Genomic DNA, 27627 nt, shown 5'->3' with positions numbered 1-27627 from the left:
ATTATCCCAATACAAAGATATCAAAACATGTTGTTTCTTGTTAATAACCACACGCCAATTTGGCCAGTGTGAATTTTTAGAGAACTAACACTTAAGATCTGCCTGGAATTAATTTATTTTGACAAGACAGCTGAAGCATCAAATGCCAAGCCTAGAGGAAACAGAAAATCATTTCCCCATATTATGAATATAATGTGAAGAACAATGTAATAAAAACAATGTGCTGATCTGCCTGCTTATTATAGGTTTCTTAAACCACATTCTGTATAAAGGCAGCTCCCTGTCAGGTGTTAATGCTGTCTTCTCTTGTTTTAAGTATTTGTCAGGTTATGAACTAACTTACACAACACTAATAATAATAATGAGGATGATAATATTGTCATTGACAACAGCAACATAATGCTGTAGAACTCATATGGAACGTTTGGAAGATTTCACAACAAACATCATCCGTTTTTCACCAATATTCACACACTATCAAAATTACCAGCTCCCTTAGCTAAGGAGTTAAAACCTTGGGAGAGCCTTTCATAAGGTTATAGTTCCATATTGATACAACCATCCTTCGTGTAAAGTAAAAACAAAAAACCACCCAAATCAGCTACAAAGTCAGGAATATCAGAGTATGATTCAAGCCCCCTTCTTGCAACTTGGATGAACCAGGCAAGTCCGTGACGTAGGCCTCTATAGGAGCTGGAAACTTGCAGAGTCAGGGTCCCAACTCCCACAGAAGACTACATGCACAAGCTTCCTTGGCTCAGACTTCCATGATCAACACATGGACATCAGAGGTGGTTGTTAGGGACCCACATTACCTCAAGGGCAACACTACTGCTGCTGCTCCCTGCATGTGTACCATTTGTGACCTTCATTCATGTAAGATGGGTGACACCTGGCTTGAGAGCAGTACATGTGAAAAGGATCTAGGAGTCTTGGTTGACCACAAACTTGACATGAGCCAACAGTGTGACGCGGCAGCTAAAAAAGCCAATGCAATTCTGGGCTGCATCAATAGGAGTATAGCATCTAGATCAAGGGAAGTAATAGTGCCACTGTATTCTGCTCTGGTCAGACCTCACCTGGAGTACTGTGTCCAGTTCTGGGCACCACAGTTCAAGAAGGACACTGACAAACTGGAACGTGTCCAGAGGAGGGCAACCAAAATGGTCAAAGGCCTGGAAACGATGCCTTATGAGGAACGGCTAAGGGAGCTGGGCATGTTTAGCCTGGAGAAGAGGAGGTTAAGGGGTGATATGATAGCCATGTTCAAATATATAAAAGGATGTCACATAGAGGAGGGAGAAAGGTTGTTTTCTGCTGCTCCAGAGAAGCGGACACGGAGCAATGGATGCAAACTACAAGAAAGAAGATTCCACCTAAACATTAGGAAGAACTTCCTGACAGTAAGAGCTGTTCGACAGTGGAATTTGCTGCCAAGGAGTGTGGTGGGGTCTCCTTCTTTGGAGGTCTTTAAGCAGAGGCTTGACAACCATATGTCAGGAGTGCTCTGATGGTGTTTCCTGCTTGGCAGGGGGTTGGACTCGATGGCCCTTGTGGTCTATTCCAACTCTATGATTCTATGATTCTATGAATTCAATACCCTTTCTTAAGCCATCCCCTTTTCAACAGCTAAAACAACCCTACTCACCTTTCCCTTCTTTGGTGTTTCAATCTTTGTCAGGGCCTCTTTTGTGTGGGCCTCCAGAAGGTCCAAGTTCGGAATTGCAGGGGGCGGTACTTCCTTTGCTTTCTTGCCTTTTTTCTTCCCTTCCCCTTTTACCTTTGGCGCCTTGGGGGGTTTGGGCGGCTTGGGTGGCTTAGGGGGTTTGGGTGGTTTGGCTAGTTTGGGTGGCTTGGGTGTTTTTGTTGCTTTTGGGGCCTTTTTCTTAGGGACTTTTTCAACTGGTGGCGGTGGCGACGGTGGCGATGGAGGTGGCGGAGGTGGCGGAGGCGTCTGTGGTGCAGGAGATGGGATTTCTTCTTTCTCCACAGGGCTTACCTCTTCAACATTCACATTGGCACCCACTTCAGGTTTGTTGACTTTCAAGGCGTTCTGAGGGAAAGGCAAACACAAACATGCTCAGAGCCTGCTTTTTTTTAAAAAAAAAAAAATGGATACTTGATCTCTACAGAGTATTGATTGTGTTCCTGACAATCTAGAGGGGTCTGAGGCTGTGGTGTGGCCCAGTTTGCATGTTACAAAGGCAAAAGTTTGCTAGCCTTCTCTGGCTTCATCTCCCACTACTCCAGGAAACACAATATAAACCGTATAAATCATCTGAGGCCCTTCTTTGTATATAACTCCTCCACGTGAGGTCCGGAGGGTGGCAACACAAAATCGGCCCTTCTCTGCAGCAGCTCCCCATCTGTGGAATGCTCTCCCCAGGGACGTTCTCCTGGCACCTTCATTATATATTTTAGGTGCCAGGTGAAAACATTCCTCTTCAATCAGGTCTTTAGCTGATTAATATTTTGTGGCCTTTTAAATATGTTTGTGTGAAGAGGGGATAATTGTTTTGCTGTTTTGTTTTACAGTCAAACCTCGGCTCCCAAATGCCTCCATTTTGGAACGTTTTGGCTCCTGAACTCCCAAAACCCAGAAGTAAATGCTCTGGTTTTTGAATGTTTTTGGAAGCCGAACGTCTGACACAGCTTCTGCTTGTGTTTAGGAAGCTCTTGCAACCAATCAGAAGTGGTTGTTGAACATTTCGGAAGCCAAAAATGCTTCCAGAACGGATTGTGTTCGACATCCGAGGTTTGACTGTATAGCGGTACCTCGGGTTAAGTACTTAATTTGTTCTGGAGGTCTGTTCTTAACCTGAAACTGTTCTTAACCTGAAGCACCACTTTAGCTAATGGGGCCTCCTGCTGCCGCTGCATGATTTCTGTTCTCATCCTGAAGCAAAGTTCTTAACCCAAGGTACTATTTCTGGGTTAGCGGAGTCTGTAACCTGAAGCGTATGTAACCCGAGGTACCACTGTAATTATTTACTTGTTTTTATCCTGTATTTTATTTTGTGAACCACCCTCAGATCTTATGATGAAGAGCGGTATATACCGTATTTTTCACCCTATAGGACGCACTTTTTCCCCTCCAAAAACGAAGGGGAAATGTGTGTGCGTCCTATGGGATGAATGCAGGCTTTCGCTGAAGCCTGGAGAGCGAGAGGGGTTGGTGCGCACTGACCCCTCTCACTCTCCAGGCTTCAGGAAGACATCCACAAGCCGTGGGAGAGCTGCGTGACTTTGTGCAGCCCTCCCACGGCTTTCAGAGAGCTGCCTGCACCCCGAAGCCTGGGGGCGCACTGAGCTCAGCGCCCCCAGGCTTCGGGCTTCACGCAGCTCTCTGCAAACCACGGGAGGGCTGCACGAAGTAGCGCAGCCCTCCCACGGCTTGCGGAGAGCTGCCTGTTCTGGGGGCTGAGGTCGGGGGAAGCTTGGACTTCCCCCGCCCCAGCCCTGCGCCTGGGGGGAAAATAAATTTTCCCCCTTTATTTCCCCCCAAAAAAACTAGGTGCGCCCTATGGGCCGAAAAATACGGTAAATCTAATTAATAAAAATGTAAAAAGAAGGGACAAGATCACATGGAGAGATCACTATGTGATCCGGCCTCTGCAGCTCTCACAAGCTTTGCAAATTCCTAAATTAGTGGTGTGGAGTGAGAAGGGGAATGGAGAGGGAGCATAGGATGGGGGTGAATATGATCCACAAACAAAAGAATTGGGTCTAAAAAGTAGCCAAAGCTACTCTTACAGAACATGCAATCCACTCAAACTAGATACTTCCCAAGGAGGCAGCTGTACGTAGGTCTTGTAATGTCTGAAAAGTTTTTCTCTCATTCCTAAACACAGAGAAATGAGCTGATAGGTTCTGACCATTCCACTGGAAAATACAGGCGGACATCTCAGGAAGGACCAATCAACATGCCTATTTTCACTATCTAGTTTAATTTGCAGTTTGTACCATGCTATTTTTACTTTTTGTGGCTCTGTCAGCTTGACAGGACTTTCAGAAGAATATTTCTGTACTGAGCATCACAACGGCAGGGTATATTTATTTTCTTTTATCCTTGGAACAACTACCATTGATTTAAACATAAAGGGGTGTCCCAGCTACACATACAAACTTTGCAGAAGTTTATTATATAGTCACACACTTCCATAATTTATAAAAGTTGTTTTAATTAGGAAAGCGTGATTATCATCTAATTATAATTTTAAATGTGGAGAATTACTATTTGCTTCATTTGTTCTCTTGTTCTTGTTTTTACGTTTTTCAAAAAGCCTCTCCCATTCTTTTCTCTCTTTATATTTCTTTTGGCTAAAACAATAGAAAATGAAGAAAGAAATGTTTAAAATGCTAATCAGTTTTAAGAGAATGCCTTTCAAATTAATTCGCATGGGAGAAGCAAAACAGAATTACATTGTCCCCCAAGGTAAAAGGTAGCAGTAAAAGATGCACAATAAAAATTAACAGTGTGTGACTAATTAAAAAGACATTATTTCCTATTTAATGCTGTCGTTTTAATAATCATCAGAATCCATATTCTACATGGAACCCATAAAAGGCAGATAGATTTTTAGTAGCCCCTATCTTGGTATCCTTGCACTCAGAATAAGAGGCAAAGCTGAACTCATTAGGCCTGATCCTTCACCCACTGGGCACAATCCAATTTATTGGCCATGTTCAGATGATTGCACTTCAGTTTAAGAAGCCAAGATGCAAACAAGACATTTGGCCTTGCATACATCCTCTTCATGAGATTGGGTGAACTATGGTAAATTCCTTTGAAACAAGCCAGGATATGAAGCTATGGTTTCCAAGCTGGCTTAATATCCTAACTTGTTCTGAAGCCATTAACCATTCCCTCATTTCTTATTTCTTTTTTAAGACCTCTAACCAGTTGCTTTATTTATCCATTTCAGAATAACAGAGTCACTAGAAAGCAGTGGCGTAGCGTGGGTTGTCAGCACCCAGGGCAAGGCAAGTAATTTGCGCCCCCTAACCCGTGGATTTGCGCCCCCTAACCCTAACCCCCAGATGTTGCGCCCGGTGCAGCCGGCCCCCCCCCCGCACCCCCCACGCTACGCCACTGCTAGAAAGACATGAAGCTTCAATTTGTCCATTGAACAGCAAGTTATTTCCATTTGGGTGGATTTCATGTGTCTGCCATATTAATGTACGGAATTGGCTTCCCATGTGAATCAGTCAGATCCTAAACCAGTTTCCTAAACCAAATAGGCAATACTTGCCTGGAAGTTCACTGAAGTATTAGATATTTTTGATAGGGCCTTCTCAGTGATGACTGTCTTTCTATGGAATTACCTCCCAACTAAGATCAGATTCTCCCCCGCCGTTGGTAACATTTAAAGATCATTTTAAGACGTGCTTATTTTGTCACACATTTTAAAAAAATATTTTATTTAAACAATTAAGCTTTAGCAGAATTAAAACATATACATATAAAAGATCACATACAGATTGATACAATAAAAACATCACAGCACCTTCCCTTTCCTCATGGTTTTTGGCTGCCACCATAACATGCCAAACCAAGTCCAATCTCAGTATATGTATCGTCATTTTAAGATGTGCTTCAGATATAGGCCAAATCTGTACCATACATTCAAAGCACACTTATATACAGTGGTACCCTTGTTTAAGAACAGCTTAGTTTATGAACAACTTGAATTAAGAACGCTGCAAACCCAGAAGTAGATGTTTTGGTTTGTGAACTTAGCCTTGGAAGCAGAACATGTTTCACTTCCTGTTGAGTGTGTTCCATTTGTAAATTGAGTCCCCTGCTGTTACGGGAAAGTGCACCTTGGTTTAAGAATGCTTTGGTTTAAGAATGGACTTCTAGAACGGATTGAGTTCATAAACCAAGGTACCACTGTACAGCTTTAACAGTCATGGTTTCTGCCAAAGAAACCTGGGAACTGTGGTTTGTTAAGGGTGTGAGTTGTTCAGAGATGGTTATTCCCCTCTCAGAGAACTATAATTTCCAGAGTTCCCTGGGGAGAGGGACTGACGGTTAAAACCTCTGAAAATGGTAGCTCTATGAGGGATCTCCTAACAACTCTCAGCTCCCTTAACCAAATTATAGTTGTCAGGATTCCTTGAGGGAAGCCATGATTGCTTAAAGTGGTATGATGTAAAAGAACATGGAGAGACTTTTTTAAAGGCCTCATGTGTGCATTAGATTCAGCAAGCTGTATTTACCTGGCTATTATACTTTTGAGGCTCAACATTTTGAATAAAGTTTAAGCTTCCTTTTTAGGAAGGAGGGATGTGGTCTAAAATGCACAAGACCTTCAAATTTAAACCTTTGGCTGTTGTATCTTCCATGAAGATTGTTGACCATAGACAGGGAAATGTAGGATACAAATTAATATTAGTAAACTACCCTTTAGAAACACAGAAATCAGTTTGCTGACATTTTATACAGAAATGCAAGAAGTGTATATTCAAGAAAGAATACCAACCTCACTTAATCTTATTTCTTTGGCAAGATCCTTAATAAGTTGTGTGGGTTTAAAATGTTCTGGGAGTTCATCTTCATGGTCTATTAATGCCTAGAGCAGAATAAAGCCAAATAAAAAGGCTCAAATGTGCATCAAGAGAGCTTATAATTTCGCATTGTTAAAATTATGCAAGGCTAACATCAGTGCTTTTTTTTTCCCTGGAGGGACGCAAGGGTACACATACCCCTAAACATTTTGTGAATCTTTGTACTTTTGTCCATTTACTGTATTTATTTTTCCCAATTTGAACTATAAAATGGTGATTTTCTTGAGTCAAAATGAGAGTACCCCTAAACATTTTTTTAAGGGGGGGGGAAGCACCGGCTAATGTTACTGAGCACTTCAGTTCAAAGCTCAGGATGGATCCAAAGGTACCCTTATTTTAATTTTTTAAAAAAGTTAATATACTATATATGGAATACTTCGTGAATCTGCACGTCATGCTTGAGCAGGGAGACCCTCTTTATGTGTGTTGAAGGGCTTCTTCCATGACTGGGAAGAAGTTCGGCCCAATGGACGCTTCCCCATCCCTTCCCCTACAGCCCTTGTGCCATCTCCCATGTTGTTCTGGAGGATCTCCAACCCTTCATTCACAGAACCCCAGTTGCAGAACTCTGGATCCAATCCCCATTCCTTCATTCTTATCTAGGGCAGTGTGCAATTTATCCTAATCTAGAGATGAGATATCACCGAGGCAACACTTTGGTATGAAATCACCTCCCGAAATCTTCCCAAGGAAGCACATTAGGTTTCTGTCTTCTGGTGCTGTTTGCTAATCCTCCTCTGGCTTCCCTGTATTCTCACAGCAGCTCTCTTTACCTTCCTGTGCTGTGTCCATGCACAGACAGGACATACGGGGATCTTTCCTATATTTCCTCAGGCATGCAGGGATACTCTGCTTCTCCCCTTGGCACAATCCATTGACCAGCCCCTCTCTCTCAGCCTAACCTACCTCCCAGCCTTGTTGTGAGGATAAACTGGAGGGAGGAGAACCAAGTATATATATTTATATAATAAATATATAAATGATACAGACAGTCCTCGTTTTCTGCTTCTTTTCTCTGCTACACATAAACAATAGCTGAACACATCAAGCAGGATTTTAGTTGCTCACATATCTCTTTGAATAAAGCTTAATGAGCTTGCTTAATAGTGCAAGATGCAAAACGTTTTGTTTCATTGAAAGCCTTGAATATGAAACCATTCATTCTATTGGATTTCTCAGGCTATTGTTTTGGATTTCTCAGATTATTGCCTCTGTTATCTGCAGACTTCTCTCTCCCTGTTGCCCCACCCTTTCCCTTTTTTCTTTTCTTTTTTTGCAGCCACGTAAACCCACCTGCTTTTTAGTCCATGACCGGAAAGCGCCATTGAGGATCTTTGCTCCCTGGACTAAATGAGAAGGAGGCTGCTTCCCAGCTTTGTGCAATCCTAAGCAAAGCAGAGAACACAACGGCCATTCAATAAAGGTGATCAATTTCTGTTCACACACATTTTCAAAATGAAAAAGGTACATTCTTTGTTTTATGAAGGGGCAATCTAAAAGCAAGTGGACAGTCTGAAAAGCATGCTGTAAGTAAGAATTTGTATGGTCATAAAATCAACAGTTCCCAACTTTAGAATCTGAAATTTCAGAACAGGTGAATTTTCAACTTGAAATCTGCTCGTTTATTTTGAGATTTGGCAATGGATTTCAAACGTGGTGTCAAATTAAAATTAGTAGATATCTTTGTCCACAAAAAATGGATTTATACATTCATAATATTACAATTCCAGATACATAGGGCTGTATCCGGCATGGGATAAATAGAAGCACTGCTACCTGCAACTGTGGAAGCAGAGCAAAACAATAATGGTTAGTAGTCATCAATAACCCTGTCTTCCATGAATTTGTCTAATCCTTTTTTAAAGCTATCGCTGCCTCCTGTGGGAGCAAGTTCTGCAATTTAACTGTGTGTTGCATGCTGAAGTACTTTCTTTTCTCTGTCCAGTGGTGGTAATACAAGTCTACCTCATGTTTACACCCTGTTCTGAAAAAGTTCAAAGCAGTATACACAAAGTTCCAATATCAGAGTAGTTAGGAATTAGTCAGCATTTGACTTTATACAGTAGATGGCTGACCTGTGGCATGTTTATTTTAAGTGTAACATGCCTTAATTAGATATCAGATTTTGCTACATTGTCAGGGCTAAGACACATAGTACTTTTCCACAAGTACACTACAAAAGAAAATGGCACTTTACAAAGATTACAGGGCATGGATGTATTGTGTTCAAGGTCTCTGCGCAGTATTTGGCACCGTTTAACCAACCTGAGCTCTTGTATTCTTCTGTAATAAGGATATCAATTTTACTGTGGTATTTCAATGAAACAATTAGACGCCAGAATAGCGGGAACAATGAATGTGTAAGATCCTGGGACAGGGCACAGGTAAAGCAATTGGAATCTAAGAAATTCTCTGAGGAAATTATTAGGCAGAAACACTGTCATTGACTAGTCCCCTCTATGTTGATACAGCAGCTAAGTTAGCACATTAGACTTTCAGTAACGGTTTTCTTTTCTACCCTGGAAAGGTGTGATCAAAAGAAAGGTTGAGGGGGTCAACTCCAGGAGAGTGTGATCAAGACAAAAGCTAGCTCCAAGAAGGTCAGTATGTAACAATGCTATGACAGTAGCATTAAAATGAAGGACAAGCAGGTTACCGCCAGGTAAGTAAATAACCTCCAGGAGAATGCAACCAAAAGGAGGCTAAAGAAAGTGACTTGGGAAGATAAATTTCCAGGAGAATGTGTAGGGTGTAGGGTCAGGTGGATGACGAAGGTCACATAGGGAAGATCTCAAGAAGATTGGTCACCTCAAGGAGGATACGATCAAAAGGAAACACTTCCAGCAGAGTGGTATCTAAAGGCTTTGTTCTGAATGTAATAGACAATTAATTTAAATTACAGGATTTGCCAGCCGGAATGTATTTCTAGAGTACTGCACATTCAGTTTTTACAAGGAAGACCACTTTTGACTCAGAGCATCTTTGTTGTGAAATGTGTTTGTTAGCATTTTGGTGGATAATTGACTCCACAAGAGTCCCCTGCAGAGTTGTAAAATTGGATTACAAATTAAAATCCTTCATAAAAATCAAATTTGTATTAGTGCCATCAGTATCAAATGCATGTTGCTGTTTTTAAAAAGTTACTTTATTGAAATCTATCTGACTATCTCATTATTGAAAATCTTTTTTCCAAAACCCATAGCAGGTTTATTCTTTTTAAAATAGCTAGATCATTTTTGTTTATACTTAGCATGGCAAACAATGGAAAGCAAGAAAGACACTAAATGCTTTTATTTACCTTTAAATGACTCTAGCAGGTGTCTTCCTGTGTACCAACATGCCGTTTCAAAGTTAGGAAACTGGGTTAAGCTGACAATTTTTAATCGTCTTTCAACTTCATATGCTCTATGATGCATAGTAAAAAAAAAGTGTTTCAGTTGAACAGTTTACAGGAAGCTTTCTAAACCAAAAAGAAAAGTATCTCCTAGCATTGACCATAACACAACTGTTGTATGGCTGTGGTTTACAGGTGCTTCTTATCATCCAAGCTGTCATAAATCCTCAGCTGCTGTGAAAATGACCAGCGTAACGTGAAACAGAAGAGCTTTTTACATAGCATTTGCTGAATTAACTATCCCAAAATCCCACACTGTTCCTTGGAAAACAATTGACAAACTGCACAAATATACAGCCAAAAGTGTACACAATGTCACATTTTTAACATTGGTGCAATTTATGAATTTACATGCTTACTTTTTGCTCTTCATACAAATACATCCCAGGGTGATTCACAGTAGGAATTTACATAATTAATATACCAACAAAAACATATTAAAACAAAAGCATGCATAGTTAGAACTAAGTCCTATATAGTTCAATGGGACTTATTCTCAGGTAATTGTATAGGACTGCATTCTAAAATACCCATTCTTTGTATGCCTAATTACAGTTAATTACGCCGACGACTACTATAAACAATAATTTTGAATAGATTTAAGACATTTATGGAACAGAGTCTAGGACAATGGAAGTGGGCAGTTTCATGAATCTCATAAGCAGTGCTATTTTTCTAGAAAAAGAGGTGCCAGAACTCACCATGAACGCCTCCCTTGTAATCTTATAATGGCAATAGCGCCTACCTGAGAGGTACCAGAACTGAGTTCTGATGAGTTCCGGCTGAAAAAAGCCCTGCTTATGAGGTTTATTGATTTTTTAAAAAACATAGTTATGCTTACCAATATGCAAGTGTGCTTTATAATCATAACAACAACTGTGGGAATTAATGTTTGTTTATTTTCTATTATTTTAATCAGGAAAGACAATATTTTCTAACTAAGCTAGTGGCACTCTTTGTTGCAGACCCAACAAAATGCACATCTCATTAGAATATTATCAAATTGAGATAAATATGAACATCTTACCTCATCTGCATCTCTACACTTAGGCTATGTAGAAAATGTCCTGCAAAGGCTAAGCAGTCAACAGGAGTTAAAGTTGCATAAATCCATCCTGGAAAAGACAGAAGGGGAAACATTTCAGCTTTAAAAAAGCAGAAGTATAATCACTAGCTTCTTAAATGTTTATAGTCTACTGCTCATTCACATTTCTTTTCTCATATATACAGTGGTACATTGGTTCCCAAACACCTTGGTTCTCAAATGCCGAAAACCCGAAAGTAAGTGTTGCAGTTTTCGGAAGCTTTTCGGAAGCTGAACGTCAGATGTGGCTGTCGGCTATTGTTTCCGGGGCATTTGCACCATTCAGAAGCTACGCCTTGGTTTTCAAACATTTTGTAAGTCAAACAGACTTCCAGAACAGATTAAGTTTGACACTTTTGTTTTTGCTATTTATTTTGCATTTTTGTTTTTGAGTCCCTATTGGTTAATTTGTTTCTGTGACTGTGTGAAACCCAGTTCAGCTACTGATTGATTTATTGATTGTGTGACAGTGGAAATGGATAAAAGCCCCCCATCCAAACAATGACTATCATCAGTGCAGGTAAGAAAAAATAATAATTTTAGTTTTTATCATCTACAATATGGTCTTATTTAGTTTATAGTACAGTACATTGATTATTGCTTTCATTTCATGGATCAATGGTCTTGTTAGTAATATTCATGTTAAATTGCTGTTTGAGGCGTTGTTTTTAAAAGTCTGGAACGGATTAATTCATTTTGCATTACTTTCTATGGGAAATGCGTGCCTTGTTTTGAAACAGACATCCGGAATGGATTAAGTTTAAGAACCAAGGTACCACTGTAGTTTAAAGTCCTTTCTCTTGGAGAGTCACCAAAACCTCAAGGGGGCTTCCAGTGCTGACATTCCACTTGCAGTTACAGATAGGTAGCTGTGTTGGTCTGCCATAGTCAAAATAAAAAAATTCCTTCCAGTAGCACCTTAAAGACCAACTAAGATTGGTCTTTAAGGTGCTACTGGAAGGAATTTTTTTATTCCACTTGCAGAACAGGTTTAGCTCCTGGAGAGGTGATTTTCTTCACTTCCTCCATCCTGCTGTAGTCCCCCCGCCATGCACCTCTACAAATTTTACAACGTGATTCTCCAGCCCAGTAATGTGTACAAAAAGTGCACACAACTAAGGGAAAGTCTCCATAAAAATATTTTCTATAAGTGAAAATAAATGCATTACATCAGGGGAACTGTGCTATGCAAAAAAAAAAAAAGTATATATTAGGCAGAATTACATACAACTGCATACAATTCAAGAGTGATGTAGCTGCCACTTATTGAGATAGTGCAGAAGTAGGACAGGGTGATGGTGAATTTGGGGCTGCACTGACATAAATCCCTAACACTGATATTGGATAGGTGATGGCAAGGCAACTGCCCCATCACGCCAGCTACTCCCGAGTTGCTGCAGGCCAACCCTGTGTAAAATTCCAAACTACTGAGTACAGCCTCATGGGTGGGTGTTGCTTCTCCTAGCCCAGATTGAAGCATTCCCGTCACAAACTCGTTTGGTGTGTGTGGGTGTGGGTGTTGGTTGCATGGGGCCATTTAACCAACATTTGAAAGGTTACTGGCTTCTCATTCTACAGAATGAGTGTGTAAATGGCAGAACTTTATATCATTTCATGTCTCATATGGGAAACCCAGTAGTAGTAATAATAATAATAATAATAATAATAATAATAATAATAATAATAATTCCAAAACTCAAACTAACAAATGCATTCAACGCAGCATCCTCACCTGATGGGATAAAAAGTGTTTGTCCTTGTTTAACTGTGCATTTGTAGCATTTATCCACTTGGTCAGCGAAAAACATTTCGCTGTTATTTGCCGCTGACTGCCACCGTTCATAGAGGGAAATGTTTGCAGAGGTTGGCTTGATGAGATAAAATATTTTTTCTCCCTGTAATGGAAAGAAGAGATGTTTTGATTATCATGCTCGAATAATACTATGTAGTATGTCTACAGAAATATCTCTGTTCCACCAACAGCTAAAGAATAGTTTTTGGGCCTTTTCAGTTGTTGAGAACAGGCTCAGGAACTCACTTCCGTTTAATGGTTAAAATTTAAGCCCTTCAATGCTAGCCTTTGAGTCACATGCAACACCGTACATTTAAAGAGTTCTCATGCCACTTTAACAGTCCCTGTTTTCCCCCAAAGAATCCTGGGAGCTGTAGGTTGTTTATGATCTCCTAACAACACGCTTTACCCTTAACAAACTACAGGTCCCATGATTCTTTGGAGGAAGCCATGGCACTTAAACGGTGCTTTAAACATATGGTGTGGATGTGAGTTGGCAAAAGCTTTCCTGTTTGGACAGGCCTTTGGCCTGCTGACATAAGTCATCTCCTTTGCTGTTTGTGAGGCATCACTGGTTTTAAATGACCACTGTTGGTTGTTGTTCTTGTTGTTTCGTATGCTCTGTTTTTAACTGCCCTCCTTGTTATTACTTATTTTATTTAAACAGACTTTCTCCAATATGCATTGTATACTGTCATTAGCTGCACTGGACATTGAAAGACAAGGCCTAAATTTAACTAACAAAGCAAACACGTTTACAGTGGTACCTCAGGTTACATACGCTTCAAGTTACAGACTCCGCTAACCCAGAAATAGTGCTTCAGGTTAAGAACTTTGCTTCAGGATAAGAACAGAAATCGTGCTCTTGCGGCGCAGCAGCAGCAGGAGGCCCCATTAGCTAAAGTGGTGCTTCAGGTTAAGAACAGTTTCAGGTTAAGAACGGACCTCCAGAACGAATTAAGTACTTAACCCGAGGTACCACTGTATAACATATCCTTCGAATTACAATGGGGTCCTCTGTCGGATGCGGTGACACAACCTTATTTTGCCTATCATCAAAATAAGTTAACAGAAGCAGGTTGTTCCTGGCTTTTATTCTGTAAAAACATGCTGTCCACCTTAAGCATGTGAGTTCAAAATATTGCAAAAAATAGATTGACAAGTTTGTAGAGACAGCGGTATTAAAACCAGAATTGTGTTTATGTGAAAAGTTTATTAGTTTGTGGCTGTTCGTATTTCTGAGGATATAAACACAGAAATCACACGAGGAAGAAATCACTCCCTTGCTATTTATTACAGTCCTAGAGGTCTTGAACAAGAAGCTAAGAGAATCATCAGAAGTCAGAGGCATTAAGGTGGGATGAAAAGAATTTAAGTTAAGACCCTTCGCAGATGATCTAGTCTTAACGTTGGAAGAACCAAGACAAAGTGTGAAAGAGGCAATAAAAAGAATGGAAGAGTTTGGGAAGGTATCAGGGTTTAAACTCAACAAAAACAAGACGAAAATGCTAGCAAAAAATCTGAAGAAAGAAGAGATGGAAGAATTACAAGTAGACTCAGGAATCGCGATAGCTAAAAAAATAAAATATTTAGGAATTTGGATGACAACAAAAAATATAAACCTGTACAAGGACAGGTGGTATGGAAAGAAATTAAGAAAGATATGGATATATGGAGCAGACTAAAATTGTCATTATTAGGCAGAATCTCTGTTGAGATTCCTGCCTTGCCGGGGGTTAGACTAGATGGATCCCCTTCAACTCTACAATTCTACAATTTAACGGTTCAGTGGGAAAAGGCAAGTTATAAGCACCACTGCACTGACAGAACTATGGTTCAGGGAGCAAATATACATGTACATATTGAAGCTATAAGAACATGACATGGGACCTGCTGGCTCCGACCAAAGGCCCTTTAGGCTAACATCCTTTTCTCACAGCGGCCAACTAGGTTACTATGGGAATCCTGCAAACAGGACGTGAGTACAAGAGTGCTCTCTGCACTTGTGAGTCCCATAAACTGGTATTCAGAGGCATATAGCCTCTGAGAGTGGAAGCAGAACATAGCCATTGTGGTGGCACATATCCAATGATAGCCTTATCTTCCATGGATTTGCCTAATCCTTTTTTAAAGGAATCCAAGCTGATGGCTAACATTGCATCCCACAGGAGTAAAATCCATAGTTTACCAATGCACTATGCTACCACCCTGCTTCTCTCTCAAACTGTATATGTTATATACCTCATACAGAAACGTAACACTGACACAAAATCTACCCCCTTTCTCATCCCCCACAATATCTGTAAAAAAGGACTTTATAATCTGAAAGTGGAGACCATGTATACACTTCTGTAACCCAAGAAAATCTTTAATAAAAACAATTAAAAAGAGAAAGAAAGGTCATGCTTCATGGTCTTATACTAGATGTTTGGGGAAGCATTTGCAAAATGACTGCCCAAACTACATGTCAAAAACCGCTGTTTGTTTCTGAAAGTCCTTGATACAGTGGTACCTCGGGTTACATATGCTTCAGGTTACATACGCTTCAGGTTACAGACTCCGCTAACCCAGAAATATTACCTCGGGTTAAGAACTTTGCTTCAGGATGAGATCAGAAATCGTGTTCTGGCAGTGCGGCGACAGCAGGAGGCCCCATTAGCTAAAGTGGTGCTTCAGGTTAAGAACAGTTTCAGGTTAAGAACGGACCTCCACAACGAATTAAGTACTTAACCCGAGGTACCCCTGTATGTATTTTTAAGTCAAATACTTACTTTAGCAGCAGAGCTAAAATGGGATATTCAAGAAAAGAGAGGAATTACTATGGAACAATGCATGATCAAATATGGAATAAAGCATCTTACTTTCAGGACATGGTACCAGGCAGAAGCGCCACCGGAGTCTATGTGAAAATCTGTGTAGCTGTCTTTCACGCAGATCAGGCAGTATTTGGTCACTTTTGGTTTTGCCAGCAAAGCATCATCAGGCCAATAATTTTCCGCCCAAGAAAGTTTCTTCACTATATCAGGAGACTCCACAAAACTGGACATTCTGTTTAAAATATAAAGCAAAAAAGACTGGAATGAGCTTAAAGTCAGCATTAGAGCTTATCTCTGTCAGTCTCCTGTTCCTGGAGAAATTCCAGGGTAGTGATTTCAGTTCTCAAAAGTACCAGTTCTCATGTAGCCATCTCTCTCAAACACACAAGAAGGATGAATCAATAATCTTGGAAAACATCAAGTTAGCAGAAGTATTAAAAAAAAAATTAGAACTTTTTACTGAGGGCGGGAGGAGCATGAGGTAAATGGGCTCGAAGAACTCACTGTCATATGGACTGAGTTTGTTTGGTTTGATTAATCAAATCTGAGAAAGATTATTTTAGGCTAAAAGATTACTTTACCTGGGAGTCACCCCCCCCCCTTTTCATCAATCGAGCTCATTTCTGAGTAGAATTTGACTGTTAGTGGTACTGCTCCACTCTCTCTCTCTCTCTCAATAAACCCGTTATAACCAATATCAAAACAGATTTGCCAAAATATTTATTACCCCCCCAAACATGTAAATGTAAGAGCAAACAGTACTATCAGTTTTTTCTGCTTCCTGAGTACTGAACAGCTTTATTATATATTCTTCTTTTTAAGCACCTCTCGTGTGGGACCTTAAAACTAAAATTTTCCCGTTGTAAATGTACGTATCATTTACACTTCGTGTCAAGGCAGAACTTTGGAGCCTGTTAAAATGCCATGCTCTTTGTCGAGCACTACAATATTTCCTGGCTGATGATTAAATCAGCAGCATGTGAGGATTGTTTCAACGATCCTCAAGAATAAAATGCTTCCCATCGTTATTCTTTCAGCAGATAGAGGAAAAGCTGTAAAAAAATACCTAATGAAAAATACCTATAATCACAGAGCTTTGAAATTGCTTTTGATCCTTTGTGTGGAAGGAAGGGGGTTACATTATTAAAACAATAAATACAGCCTAGAGAGCTATGGATACTACAAAAGAAATGATCTTGCAATTATCCTTCAGCCTTTCTATAATCTGCATTAATTATCACTCCTTTCTCTTGTCCAATAAGATGGAATTCTCTTCTAAAACAACCATTGTTTATTTTATTTTTGCCAGAGCTCATCATTTTCTCTGTTTATAAAGGAGCATTCTCCTGCCCCGTAATAATCTTTTTGTCTATGTAGATTGCCCAGAAGTCCTACAAGAAAAAAGAGGTTTAAATTACATGGTTCAGCAAATCATATATTCATCAGTCGCCTACAAACATTGCCCACAGAAAAAAAAAATCAGCAAACTGAAACACAGTTGAATAATGCGTCTGGAAGCAATTTCGTAATCTGTAGAGGAAGGCCAAACCATTGATTCAATCATTACATAAGACATAGGTGGATTACTGAGGAATTGTCTTTGTTAATGCTCTAGAAAAAATAATGCTAAATATGCTGGGGAATATTCAGAATCTGTGCAGTAAGGCAGAGATGAGAAAACGGTGACCCTTCAAATCCTGTTCGACTACATCTGTCATTCCCCCTGACCATTCATTATGCTGGTTGAGGCTGAAGGAAGGTGTGTCCAGCAACACACCTGCCCATCCCAGGAATAAGGCAAGCCTGTCGTTCTATCTTACCTTGTATCTGAAAATTCCAAGTTAATTACATTGAGGACTCTTTTTCTGTTAGTGCTGTAATAGTAATCGACAAATTCCTTTAGCTTCATCTTGCAGTCCTTCTGTTTGGTGACATCGGTGACATCAACACTCCTTTCTGGTCCTGAAAGGGGAAAAAACACCAAGGAAAATGAGAATGTCAAAATGGAACCAATATGAGTTGCGGGCCGAGGTGGAACTCAAAGAGCATGATGGGTTGTCACCACAGGGCGGGCCTGAGGAGAAAATGGTTCATACCGTCTTTCTGTGAAACTGTGCTGATAGATAGATAGATGATAGATAGATAGATGATAGATAGATAGATAGATAGATAGATAGATAGATGATAGATGATAGATAGATGATAGATAGATATAGATAGATGATAGATAGATAGATAGATAGATGATAGATAGATAGATACATAGATAGATAGATAGATGATAGATAGATGATATATAGATATAGATAGATATAGATAGATGATAGATAGATAGATGATAGATAGATGATAGATAGATAGATAGATAGATAGATGATAGATAGATAGATGATAGATAGATGATAGATAGATGATAGATAGATAGATAGATAGATAGATAGATGATAGATAGATGATAGATAGATAGATAGATAGATAGATATAGATAGATAGATGATAGATAGATAGATAGATAGATGATAGATAGATAGATGATAGATAGATAGATAGATAGATGATAGATAGATAGATAGATAGATGATAGATAGATGATAGATGATAGATAGATGATAGATAGATAGATAGATAGATAGATGATAGATAGATAGATAGATAGATAGATAGATAGATAGATGATAGATATAGATAGAAAGCTTGTGAGCCACTCCAAGGTTTGTTATTTATTTATTTAAATAAATAAATAAATAAATATCTATAAGCCAAACTTTTGTATGAAAATACAAGGCAATGCACACCATGCAAAAACTACAAAAATAAAAACATCAGTCAAAACCTCCACTGGTTAAAAGAAAAGTCACATTTCCAAGGCCTGCCTAAATAACATTGTTTTCAAATGACGTCTCTAAAGGAAGACAAGGATGATTCCTGCTGAGCCTTCAGTGGCAGGGCCTGCCACACTAAAGGCTTGGTCTCTAGTAACCTTGGAGGTATGGGGAACCACAATAAGTGCCTTATCAGAAGATCTCAGTGATCAAGATGGAACATCAGGGATCCAACAGTCCTTAAGGTACCTTGAACCCAAGCTGCTTGGTGCTTTGTGAACTAACACACAAGAACCTTAAACCTGACCTGGTAGCAAATTGGCAAACAGTGCAGAACTCAGAAGAGCAATACAGTGGTGCCCCGCAAGACGAAATTAATTCGTTCCGCAATTTTTGTTGTCTAGCGAATTTTTCGTCTTGCGAATCACGAAATCCCATAGGAATGCATTGAAAATCAATTAATGCGTTCCTATGGTCAAAAAAAGTCGAAACAAAGCCAAATTTGGTACAACAACAGTTTATTAACTGCTCTTTAAAGTCACACATACTGTAAAGAGCAGTTCAAAAATTGAAGGGAAAATAAATTAACTTTATAAACAAAACATGTCTTTGTTTTTAGACAAAGGAAACAAAGCCGCGAGACGTTTTCGTCTTGCGAAGCAAGCCCATAGGGAAATTTCGTCTTGCGAGGCAAATCGAAAACGGAAAAACCTTTCGTCTAGCGAGTTTTTTGTCTTGCGAGGCATTCGTCTTGCGAGGTACCACTGTAACATGTTTCCAATAGCCTGCTCCTGTGAGCAGTCTGGCCACAACATTCTGCACTAGCTGCATTTTCCAGATCAGATACAAAGATGCTACATAAAGTGTATTACAATAATCAAGTCTTGAGGTTATCAGCACACGAACTACTGCGGTCAGGCTATTTCGTGCCAGCTGGAGCAAGTAGAAAGCACTCCTAGTCATGGAAGTCATTTGGGTGGTCTATTCCAGGCACGGTCAACTCCCAAGAGACTGCAATCTACTCCCAGTAGAAAAAAAACTGGCAGTGATCTACCCACTATCATTGCCAAGAGTTGTTGATATTTTTTAGGGGATCAATAAGGAGCTTCATACCATGATCCACAACAAACACCCCCACAATCGACCAGTAGATCACGAACCACCTGTTGGATAGGGATGGAACATATAGTACCTCCAGACTGCAGGCCTGTTCTTTTAGAGATAGTACAGTGTCTCTTGCATCATGGCCAGTGTTAAAAGGCTGCAAACTGCTCTACAGAAAATGTTCAGAAAGTGATCCTTGGTAAATTGTCTCTAGTCTATTTATTTTTCTTAAAATTCCCAAGTTGAAATTAAAGCCACATCCAAGGATGAAATGCACACAAGCTTTCACCTTTAAAGTGAAAACACAGCTGAGGTGTATTAGTGTATCTGCATATACGATCCCTTCCTGCAAAGCACTGCTGCAGAAAAATAAAATAAAATACAAGGCAGCTGTCCCCACTGAGGTATCACAAAGTATTCTCCAAAATTGAAGCTGTCTGGACAAGCCCTGCTTTAGCTCTTCCGTGTTCATTTGCTGGAACCATATGTATTGTCACATCAAGTCCTTTGTAGCACAAGAAGATAGTGTGATGTTGTCAATATTTCCCCTGATGCCTTGGGATAAGGCCTGAACAGGCCTGGAAGTTGCATTGCTTGCTATATTTACCTCATGCTTGTAGGATTTAATATGAATCTGTATTCAGCATTTATTCAGTGGAAAATAGCAGAATGTAATCATGGCTGGTAAAGTAAGAGAAACATCACACTAACAGGGAGGATCAAAGCCTGAAAATGCCAGGTGGTTATCTTGCGTAGATAAGACGAGAGTTTGGCACACACACTGTTGCTTTCATTTTATAGCCAAGGGGATATCTACAGTCAGACTCCCCTTTCTCCAGGAATGCTACAGGTGCATGACCCATATGCCAGTCGGCCTTGTCGGCACAGTGCAACACTATATAAGAGGAAGCCAAGGAGTTTGTGAAAGGAACACACTTCTACACAGCTACACACCCTGACACCCATATGCAGAACTGGGAGGGAAGAACCTGTAGCCAACAGAGATTCTTCCGACTGGTGACCTTAAGTCTGAAGGGATGAAAGCAGTAGGATCTTGCCTGATAGATTAATAGCCAAGCATAAGGCTAGGTTAGGCACTGTGCGCTGTTTCATGCCTTGTGCTTTATAGAAACCAGGTGCAGGAATTAGACTTCCTGCAGGCTAGCTTTGCCTGGCATCCCATGAGCTATGATTGGGCACAACTGGTGGGCTGGAGTATGTAGATTTACCCCACTGGTCTTTATGTTTCTTGCTGTACTAACCTGTATGCATATCTGCAAATGGTAATCCAATTCGGCTAATTAGGCTGTGTTTAGGCTTATTGCGCAATTTATGCTTGGATATGCTTTATGCAGACCAGTCCTGTGCTTTATGCTCAGAAACAGGCTAGCCATGTGCATTGTATGCTGATTTGTACTGTACAGGAATAAAGTGAGGAGCCTTCCTCCCCAAAGTGTGCTTGTCACCTCTGAATCACAAAGAACAGCTGCCCTTGGGCAGAACACCATACTATCTCTAGGCCAACTGATTGAGAAAAGGCTTCAATCTAGGATATTACTGATCATTCAGGAAGGAATGGCATTATTTGTCTCTTTTACTTGTTTTCCCACCAGCGTTTTAGTTATACACTTGGATTTTCAAATGTATTTTTTTTTCTTTTTTAAAATGCCTTGTTTGATTCATACAACCTTTTACATCACATCTTCTGCTTTCAAAGTATTCAAAATAATGTATAAATAAGCAGGGGATGGAGACACATAAAACTGTAAGAAGTCATTATCCAACAGATTCTAGTACTGGCTTTTGAAAATAAATCTGTTCAGTTCTTTACAGTCAAATGTGGCCAATAAAAACCACTTCAGTTCAACGTGGGACTATGTGGGACAATTAGGATGTGCAAAAACACCATCTGCACAGGAGAAGGTGAACTTGGGATGGATGGCTAAGTTTGCCATGGGAAAACCAGGATTCACGTGCAGAACTTTACCCAGGAGCATCCTGTCTGCCATTTGTATTTCATAAATTACTCCCCCCCCCCTTTTGCTATCCTTGACCATATCAGCTTGTTCTTCTAACAGCTGCATGTCCAGGGATTGGTCAGCAGCTGCAGCTTCTCTCAGCGCTGTGATAGGAAGAAGGCCTCCTGGCAACACACAGCTTTTAAATGCAGGGCACCTCTCTTTGGGGTTGGAAATGGGTCCAAGACAGTCATGGGAAGCCTGTTGCCCCCAGTTGTTGTGGACTCTCATCAGCCCCAACTGGACCAGCCAATGGACCTGTAGTCCAGCTACATCTGGAAGACCACAGGTAAGCAACGCTCTCATGGTCTAGGTCAGGGGTCTGCAACCTTTAAGACAAAAAGAGCCACTTGGACCCGTTTCTGAAGGAAAAAAAAACTGGGAGCCGCAAAACTCGTCATTATAAAAATAACATTTTTGTCACTTTTTTATTTGTTTGACCCCTCAGAATTACTCCTCCTCATAGAAATAAACGTTAAATTAACAAGTTACCTTTTTGTGTGTGTGTGTTCTTCACTCCCCTTCAAAACAGTGACCAGCGTACATGCCCCTTACAATGTAGCTGGCGGGCGGGCGGGAAGGTGACGTCGGGACGGTGCGTGACTAATGCACGCACCGCCCCCATGCGACGTCACAGCCAGTACAGCGCCCGCCACAGTGGGGAGTGTCAGGGCGCACAATGCGCCTCCTCCTCTCACTAGTATCCACCCCGGAGCCACGGTAAAGGTGTAAAAGAGCCACATGCGGCTCCGGAGCCACGGGTTGCCGACCCCTGGTCTAGGTGATCTAAAAGAATAGTGAAAAAACTAGATGCAAATAAAAGGTGTAGATGAGAAGAGGCAAATGGGTGTAGCTGGCCCTCATACAGGGATATCAAGGCAGCAGCAGACCTGGGATATTAGCTCCGCCCATGGCATGATGGAGAACAGCAACAACCGGGAAAAGATGGACACTACATTTTACAAGGACAGGATGAAACATTATGGACAGAATAATTGTCACACACAGGAAGAACAAGGATATAGTTTGAGTGCCTCACCTGTAGTTTCATAAATCATTTAATGTGTCAACACGAATAGAAGTTATTAATATTGCAGTTGTTGTATATGGGATTATTATTTTGACTGGAATGTTATTGAAATTAATCAGATTTTGGAACGCAGAAATAAAGAATATCATAAAACCATCAATTCTAGCATGCAGGGGCCACCTAAATTATATAATTTGGTATTTGAACAATTGGCATTAGTAACTGTATTATAATTTGGCATTGTTATAATGAAGCTATTATTGGACTGTAATCAAAAACTAATAAAAATTATTATATTTTTAAAAAGGCGGCAGCAGATCTGTTTGTTGAAATGCAGGTCTGTTTGGATCACAATTTTTTAGAGAAAAAGTGGCACAGGTGTGAAGAAAATCCAACCCTTATTACACTCACTGCACACCTCCCAATAATCCTTTTTTCCCAGGCGCACTTTAGATATTGGACGTCAGTTGCAGTGGAAGGGAATGACAGCAAGGGAGAAGCTCTGAATAGGAGAAGATATTAGCAATCACGCTGGTCCACAAAGCAAAGATGGAAGTTGCTTCACTCCTCTCCCAGTCTTGCTGCTGCTGTGCGACCAGGAGCTAAGTCGTGTGAACCTGGGCTCATGGTTTGTTTCTCTCAGACTAATCATGAGCAGTAAGCCTTGGCTACAGCTTGCTGTGTGCTTGGAGCCACACAAACCACAAGCCTATCTTCACACACTAAGCCAAACCATGGTTGGGCCCAAAGCACAGCAGCAGGACCAATGGGGGTGGTGTAAAATGGCCACCATTCTTGCCCTGTGAACCAGCACACTTAGTTATTTATGCTAACCCATAGTTTGACAGTGTTCTGTGCAAGCACCTTTACCTTTGCACCCTTCTCTTTATATAAGAATGGGCCAAATCCAAGTTAAGAGGGAAGCCATTAAGGACTGTCATTTGGGCCTGAAAGAGAAGACTTTGCAGCAAATGAGGCATGGGGGAAACAGCAGCTGCAGGGAGTAGGGGGAAACAGTGAAGTTTGACTGAAGTTTGGGCTGAAGACTGATTAATGTGATCATATGGCTGGGAAGCAGAAAGGCTGTAGCTCACAGGGACAGCATCCAGGTTCAATCCATGGCACCTCCTGGGATAGCTTCCTGCCTGAAGCTCTGGAAAGCCACTGCCAACACTGGGCTAGATGGACCAACACTCTGACTCAGTATAAGGCAACTTCCTATGTTCCTGTGTTCAGATGTCTGGCCATCCAAGTCACTAGTGGTTTGTGAGGATGTTTACATGTTTTCCCAGACTGGAGAACTACCTGAAAGAGCCTCCCCTCAAAGTGCTCTCCGTGAAGTAGGTTCTGAACTCAAAAACAAATACGTACCAACATAGTTTTCAACATCACTAACATAAAACGTCGGTGCAGGTACAGATAAGCCCAAGCCGTCCTTCTTTGGGATGAGGATAGGCTCTGTGAATCCATTTTCTTCCAAATATTCAACTGTTAGTTGGCTTCCAGTCAGTTTTATTACCACGTCTTCAGCACTAAAAATTCGAAACAAAAGAAAGAATAATTCCAATATTAAAAGACTTTCACACCCAGTCCGTATTTTCTTTTCCTTTATTACTGATGAAGCAGGCTTCAGATCAACCTATGGCTCTCCTTATTAAGACACCACTGGTCTATGAGCCTCTCTAAGTCTTGAGTAATTCAATCAAGCAGCCAGACAAATATGAAGAACTTAAAAGAATGGTTTGTATTTCTGTTATGAGCACATCTAGTGATGCCACCAAAGTTTATTTTTAACTGTGGCATGAGATACAGGTTTCTCCCACTTGTAACATTGCTTAGCTGCATAATGATCAGTCCTCATTTCCCCGAGAAGCTCTTCTCCGATTCAGAATGCAAACTAAGCTTTGGAGCACGTGCGAGACAGCAAAGGGTCCTGGGATGTGTAGTTTTTTCAGAGTGCCTGGGCACTTGGTGCCTGGTGCTTTGGAAATTGCATGTGCCAGGGTCCCTTGTGTCTAGGTTGCTGTTATTAGTATGCTTACTGGCTGAACATAGTCTTTGTCATCTGTGGTTCTGAAAAGCATCTGGGGGAAACGAGATATCTTAAAACATTGGGATACGGGTCTTAACAGCAGACAAGATATTTAGTATTCATGTATTTTCTGGTGCATATATAAAATGATATTTTTTTGGAAGGGTAGAGTAACAAATGATATTTGATTGCAAACATAACAGATCCTTGAATCTATAAAGAACCAAAAACTTTTTAGGATAATGCACGGCTGCCCTCTTCTGTGCTTGTTTTGAACTACATCTCATTTTCGGGACACCAGTGCCTTTCACATGGCAGCCAATGAAGATGCAAACAAAAGTTTAAGAAACAGATGAGCAAGACCACCATGTTGGTGAAAACAAATCCTCCACATTGGTCTCCTAGAGGCAGGGAATTTTTAAAAAATAGTTTCTTTTTTCTTCAATTTTGAAGCGGAAGTTTGGGCTTGGACATCACTGGATAATCATAGTTAGTATGGTATTAAGTGGAGACACCATAATAGTCCCATTGATGATAGGATAAAAAATATCTTAATAATAAGACAAACTGCAATTTTAATTCTGCTTGAAGCTTATTGCCGAATTACAGTAGTCTCTAGTATGGAAGCAACCCATGTTTTACACATTTTGTTCTGCCCACAGCCTATACTGCTTCCACTAATTGCTGTGGATCAATTCCAGATATTATGAAGCATGGTGGATACAAATCAGGCAAACGTTGCAGATTTCACAGTCTTGAATTCTTCAACAAGTAGGGTGAAAATTTTGGTGAAGGGATTGTAGATTTCAATGTGTCTCTGCAAGATATCATGCAGAGAGCAATTAGCTCAAGGTCTCTTGGATTATTGCCCACATAAATCTACAGAGGAAAACATGTTGGAGGGAAAAGAATCACCTTCTAAGCACACCCCCCCCGAGTATGGTCTGCTGATAATAGCCCAAACATTGGCACCATTTAACAACTTACCTGGGGAATGTTCGACTTCGAAGTTCCTTGATGAATACCTGACTCCCATTCTGAACAGGTTTGACTTCTGTAGTTTGACCAGTGTCATGTTTGTGCCAATTTCTTTTCTTTTTCACTGCAAGAGACAGACATTGACAGGATTATGTATAGCTGAGGAGGGAGAAAATAATCAATTTGTCATTGACTTCAGACAAACAACGTGACAATAATCTCTTTGAAGACACAACAGTGACTTTGACATAAGGGGGCAAGAGACTGTGCTTTATTCCAAGGAGAAATCTAACAATTGTTTTCTCGTTTGCCTCCAGACATTAACACTCAGGGCTATATGTCGCATATTGAACTCTGTTCATTTGGTAACGGGAAGCAGAAGAAAATACAAAGATAACCACAGAGCTATAGCTTCCATGTGTAAACTCCAGACAGAATTCAGACCTGGACTGTACCATCTTAGGATATGGGGACTGGGTGGGGGTTGCAAGTTTAAATACAGTGGTACCTTGGGTTAAGTACTTAATTCATTCCGGAGGTCCATTCTTAACCTGAAACTGTTCTTAACCTGAGGTACCACTTTAGCTAATGGGGCCTCCTGCTGCCGCTGCACCACCGGAGCACAATTTCTGTTCTCATCCTGAAGCAAAGTTCTTAACCCGAGGTACTATTTCTGGGTTAGTGGAGTCTGTAACCTGAAGCGTATGTAACCTGAAGTGTCTGTAACCCGAGGTACCACTGTACATCAAAACCCCTTGTCCATGGACAGTAGAATTCAGGAACACAGTTTTCTAGCTTTGAGTTCTCTATAGATTCAATGACTGACCCCTGCGATGGTGAGCGTCCCAGATCAAATGCTTGAGAACAGGATTGGGTCAAGCACATTCCTCCTTAAAGCATGCTACAAGTAAAGGAAGCAGGGCCATGCTTGTTCCAATCCTGGGAGCCACACATAGTACCTTCCCCTGCTCCAAGGCTTCCTAGAATTTATTCTTCCTGTGGCCTTTTCTGTGACCAGGGCATAGAATCATAGTTGGAAGTGGCCACAAGGGTTATACAGTCCAACCCCCTGCAATGCAGAAATCTTTTGCCCACAACCCTGAGATTAAGAGTCTCGTGCTCAACCGACTAAGCTATCCAGGACACTCCTCGCAGCTTACCTTGCCGCAAGGGATTGGGACAAGGGCAGGAATGGCCCTGGGCACCTTCAGTCCCTAGCAGAGCATCTTTTCATGGAGACTGGTATGAAAATAATTCTCCACTTGTGATTTCCACTGAAGGGAAGGCCCTCGGAGGGCTTGCCATAGTGGGGATTACACTCTGCCAAACAAAGATGAGTGATTTCCCTATCTAGGTTTCAGAGGGGGCTTAGAAGGTAAGAAAATGGAGGGAGAGACAAAGGTTTGGCCCCTTTCAGGGCAAGCTATTTATCTAAGGCTTTTAAAAAGAGCTTTCTGATAGTAAAATAAGTATTATTTTGCTTCTTTAATAACTTGTATCCCACTCCCTTTCAAAAAACAAACCCAAATTACAATAAGATATACATGCAGCAAAACCAAATCCACAAAATATAGCCATCAACCAAGAAAACATACTAACCCCGAACCGCCCCCCCCATAAAAAACCAACAGAAACAGTGAATTATAAAAAAAAAAAGTGTGAAGACACAGAGAAAGGGAAGCAGCTGTAATGTATTCATAATGAGAGGATACATGTTTTCAACTGGAGGCTGTCCTAAACAAACAGCCTTTGGCCAAAGTCCTAAAACCATAGCAGGGCTTGGCAAATCTCAACTGGGAAAGCAATTCAGTTCCAGAAGGACTCTACTACATGATCTCCCTGCGTACATAGGCAGTCGGTTATAGAACCGTCTTCACCAACATGGTGCCTTCCAGATGTCCTTCGACTCCAACTCCTATAACCAAAGCCAGCACATCTAGAGGGCACCAGACCAGCGAAGGCTGCTATAGATTAGAACATCACTATT

General features: G+C 40.7%; 1 protein-coding gene and 1 long non-coding RNA gene across 4 annotated transcripts in view; one reads left to right on the top strand and one right to left on the bottom strand.

Annotated features, from left to right (window-relative positions):
* The window catches only part of PHF2 (PHD finger protein 2), a 125035-nt gene that overhangs the window by 22240 nt on the left and 75168 nt on the right, over positions 1-27627 (bottom strand). For both annotated transcript variants that reach the window (XM_081176326.1, XM_081176327.1), the window contains exons 3-12: positions 25650-25764; positions 24002-24162; positions 17477-17618; positions 15702-15888; positions 12781-12943; positions 10992-11079; positions 9869-9975; positions 7864-7955; positions 6486-6575; positions 1649-2053 (exon numbers count right to left, since the gene is read on the bottom strand). In XM_081176326.1, the coding sequence (XP_081032452.1) occupies positions 1649-2053; positions 6486-6575; positions 7864-7955; positions 9869-9975; positions 10992-11079; positions 12781-12943; positions 15702-15888; positions 17477-17618; positions 24002-24162; positions 25650-25764 (1550 nt within the window). The remainder of the gene's footprint in view (positions 1-1648; positions 2054-6485; positions 6576-7863; positions 7956-9868; positions 9976-10991; positions 11080-12780; positions 12944-15701; positions 15889-17476; positions 17619-24001; positions 24163-25649; positions 25765-27627) is intronic.
* On the top strand, positions 1923-11895 carry LOC308577254. 2 transcript variants are annotated; one of them, XR_014003545.1, is made up of 5 exons: positions 1923-2031; positions 7850-7993; positions 8301-8379; positions 9098-9170; positions 11195-11895. It is a non-coding gene; the product is annotated as an uncharacterized lncRNA (long non-coding RNA). The 2 variants fall into 2 exon arrangements; XR_014003546.1 differs by lacking the exon at positions 11195-11895 and having other exon boundaries at positions 9098-9831.

Source organism: Podarcis bocagei (assembly GCF_964188305.1).
Source record: "Podarcis bocagei genome assembly, chromosome: 2".
NCBI classification, from domain to species: domain Eukaryota; kingdom Metazoa; phylum Chordata; class Lepidosauria; order Squamata; family Lacertidae; genus Podarcis; species Podarcis bocagei.
Note: the sequence above shows the minus strand (reverse complement) of the source record. Positions and strands in the feature narration are given on the sequence as shown.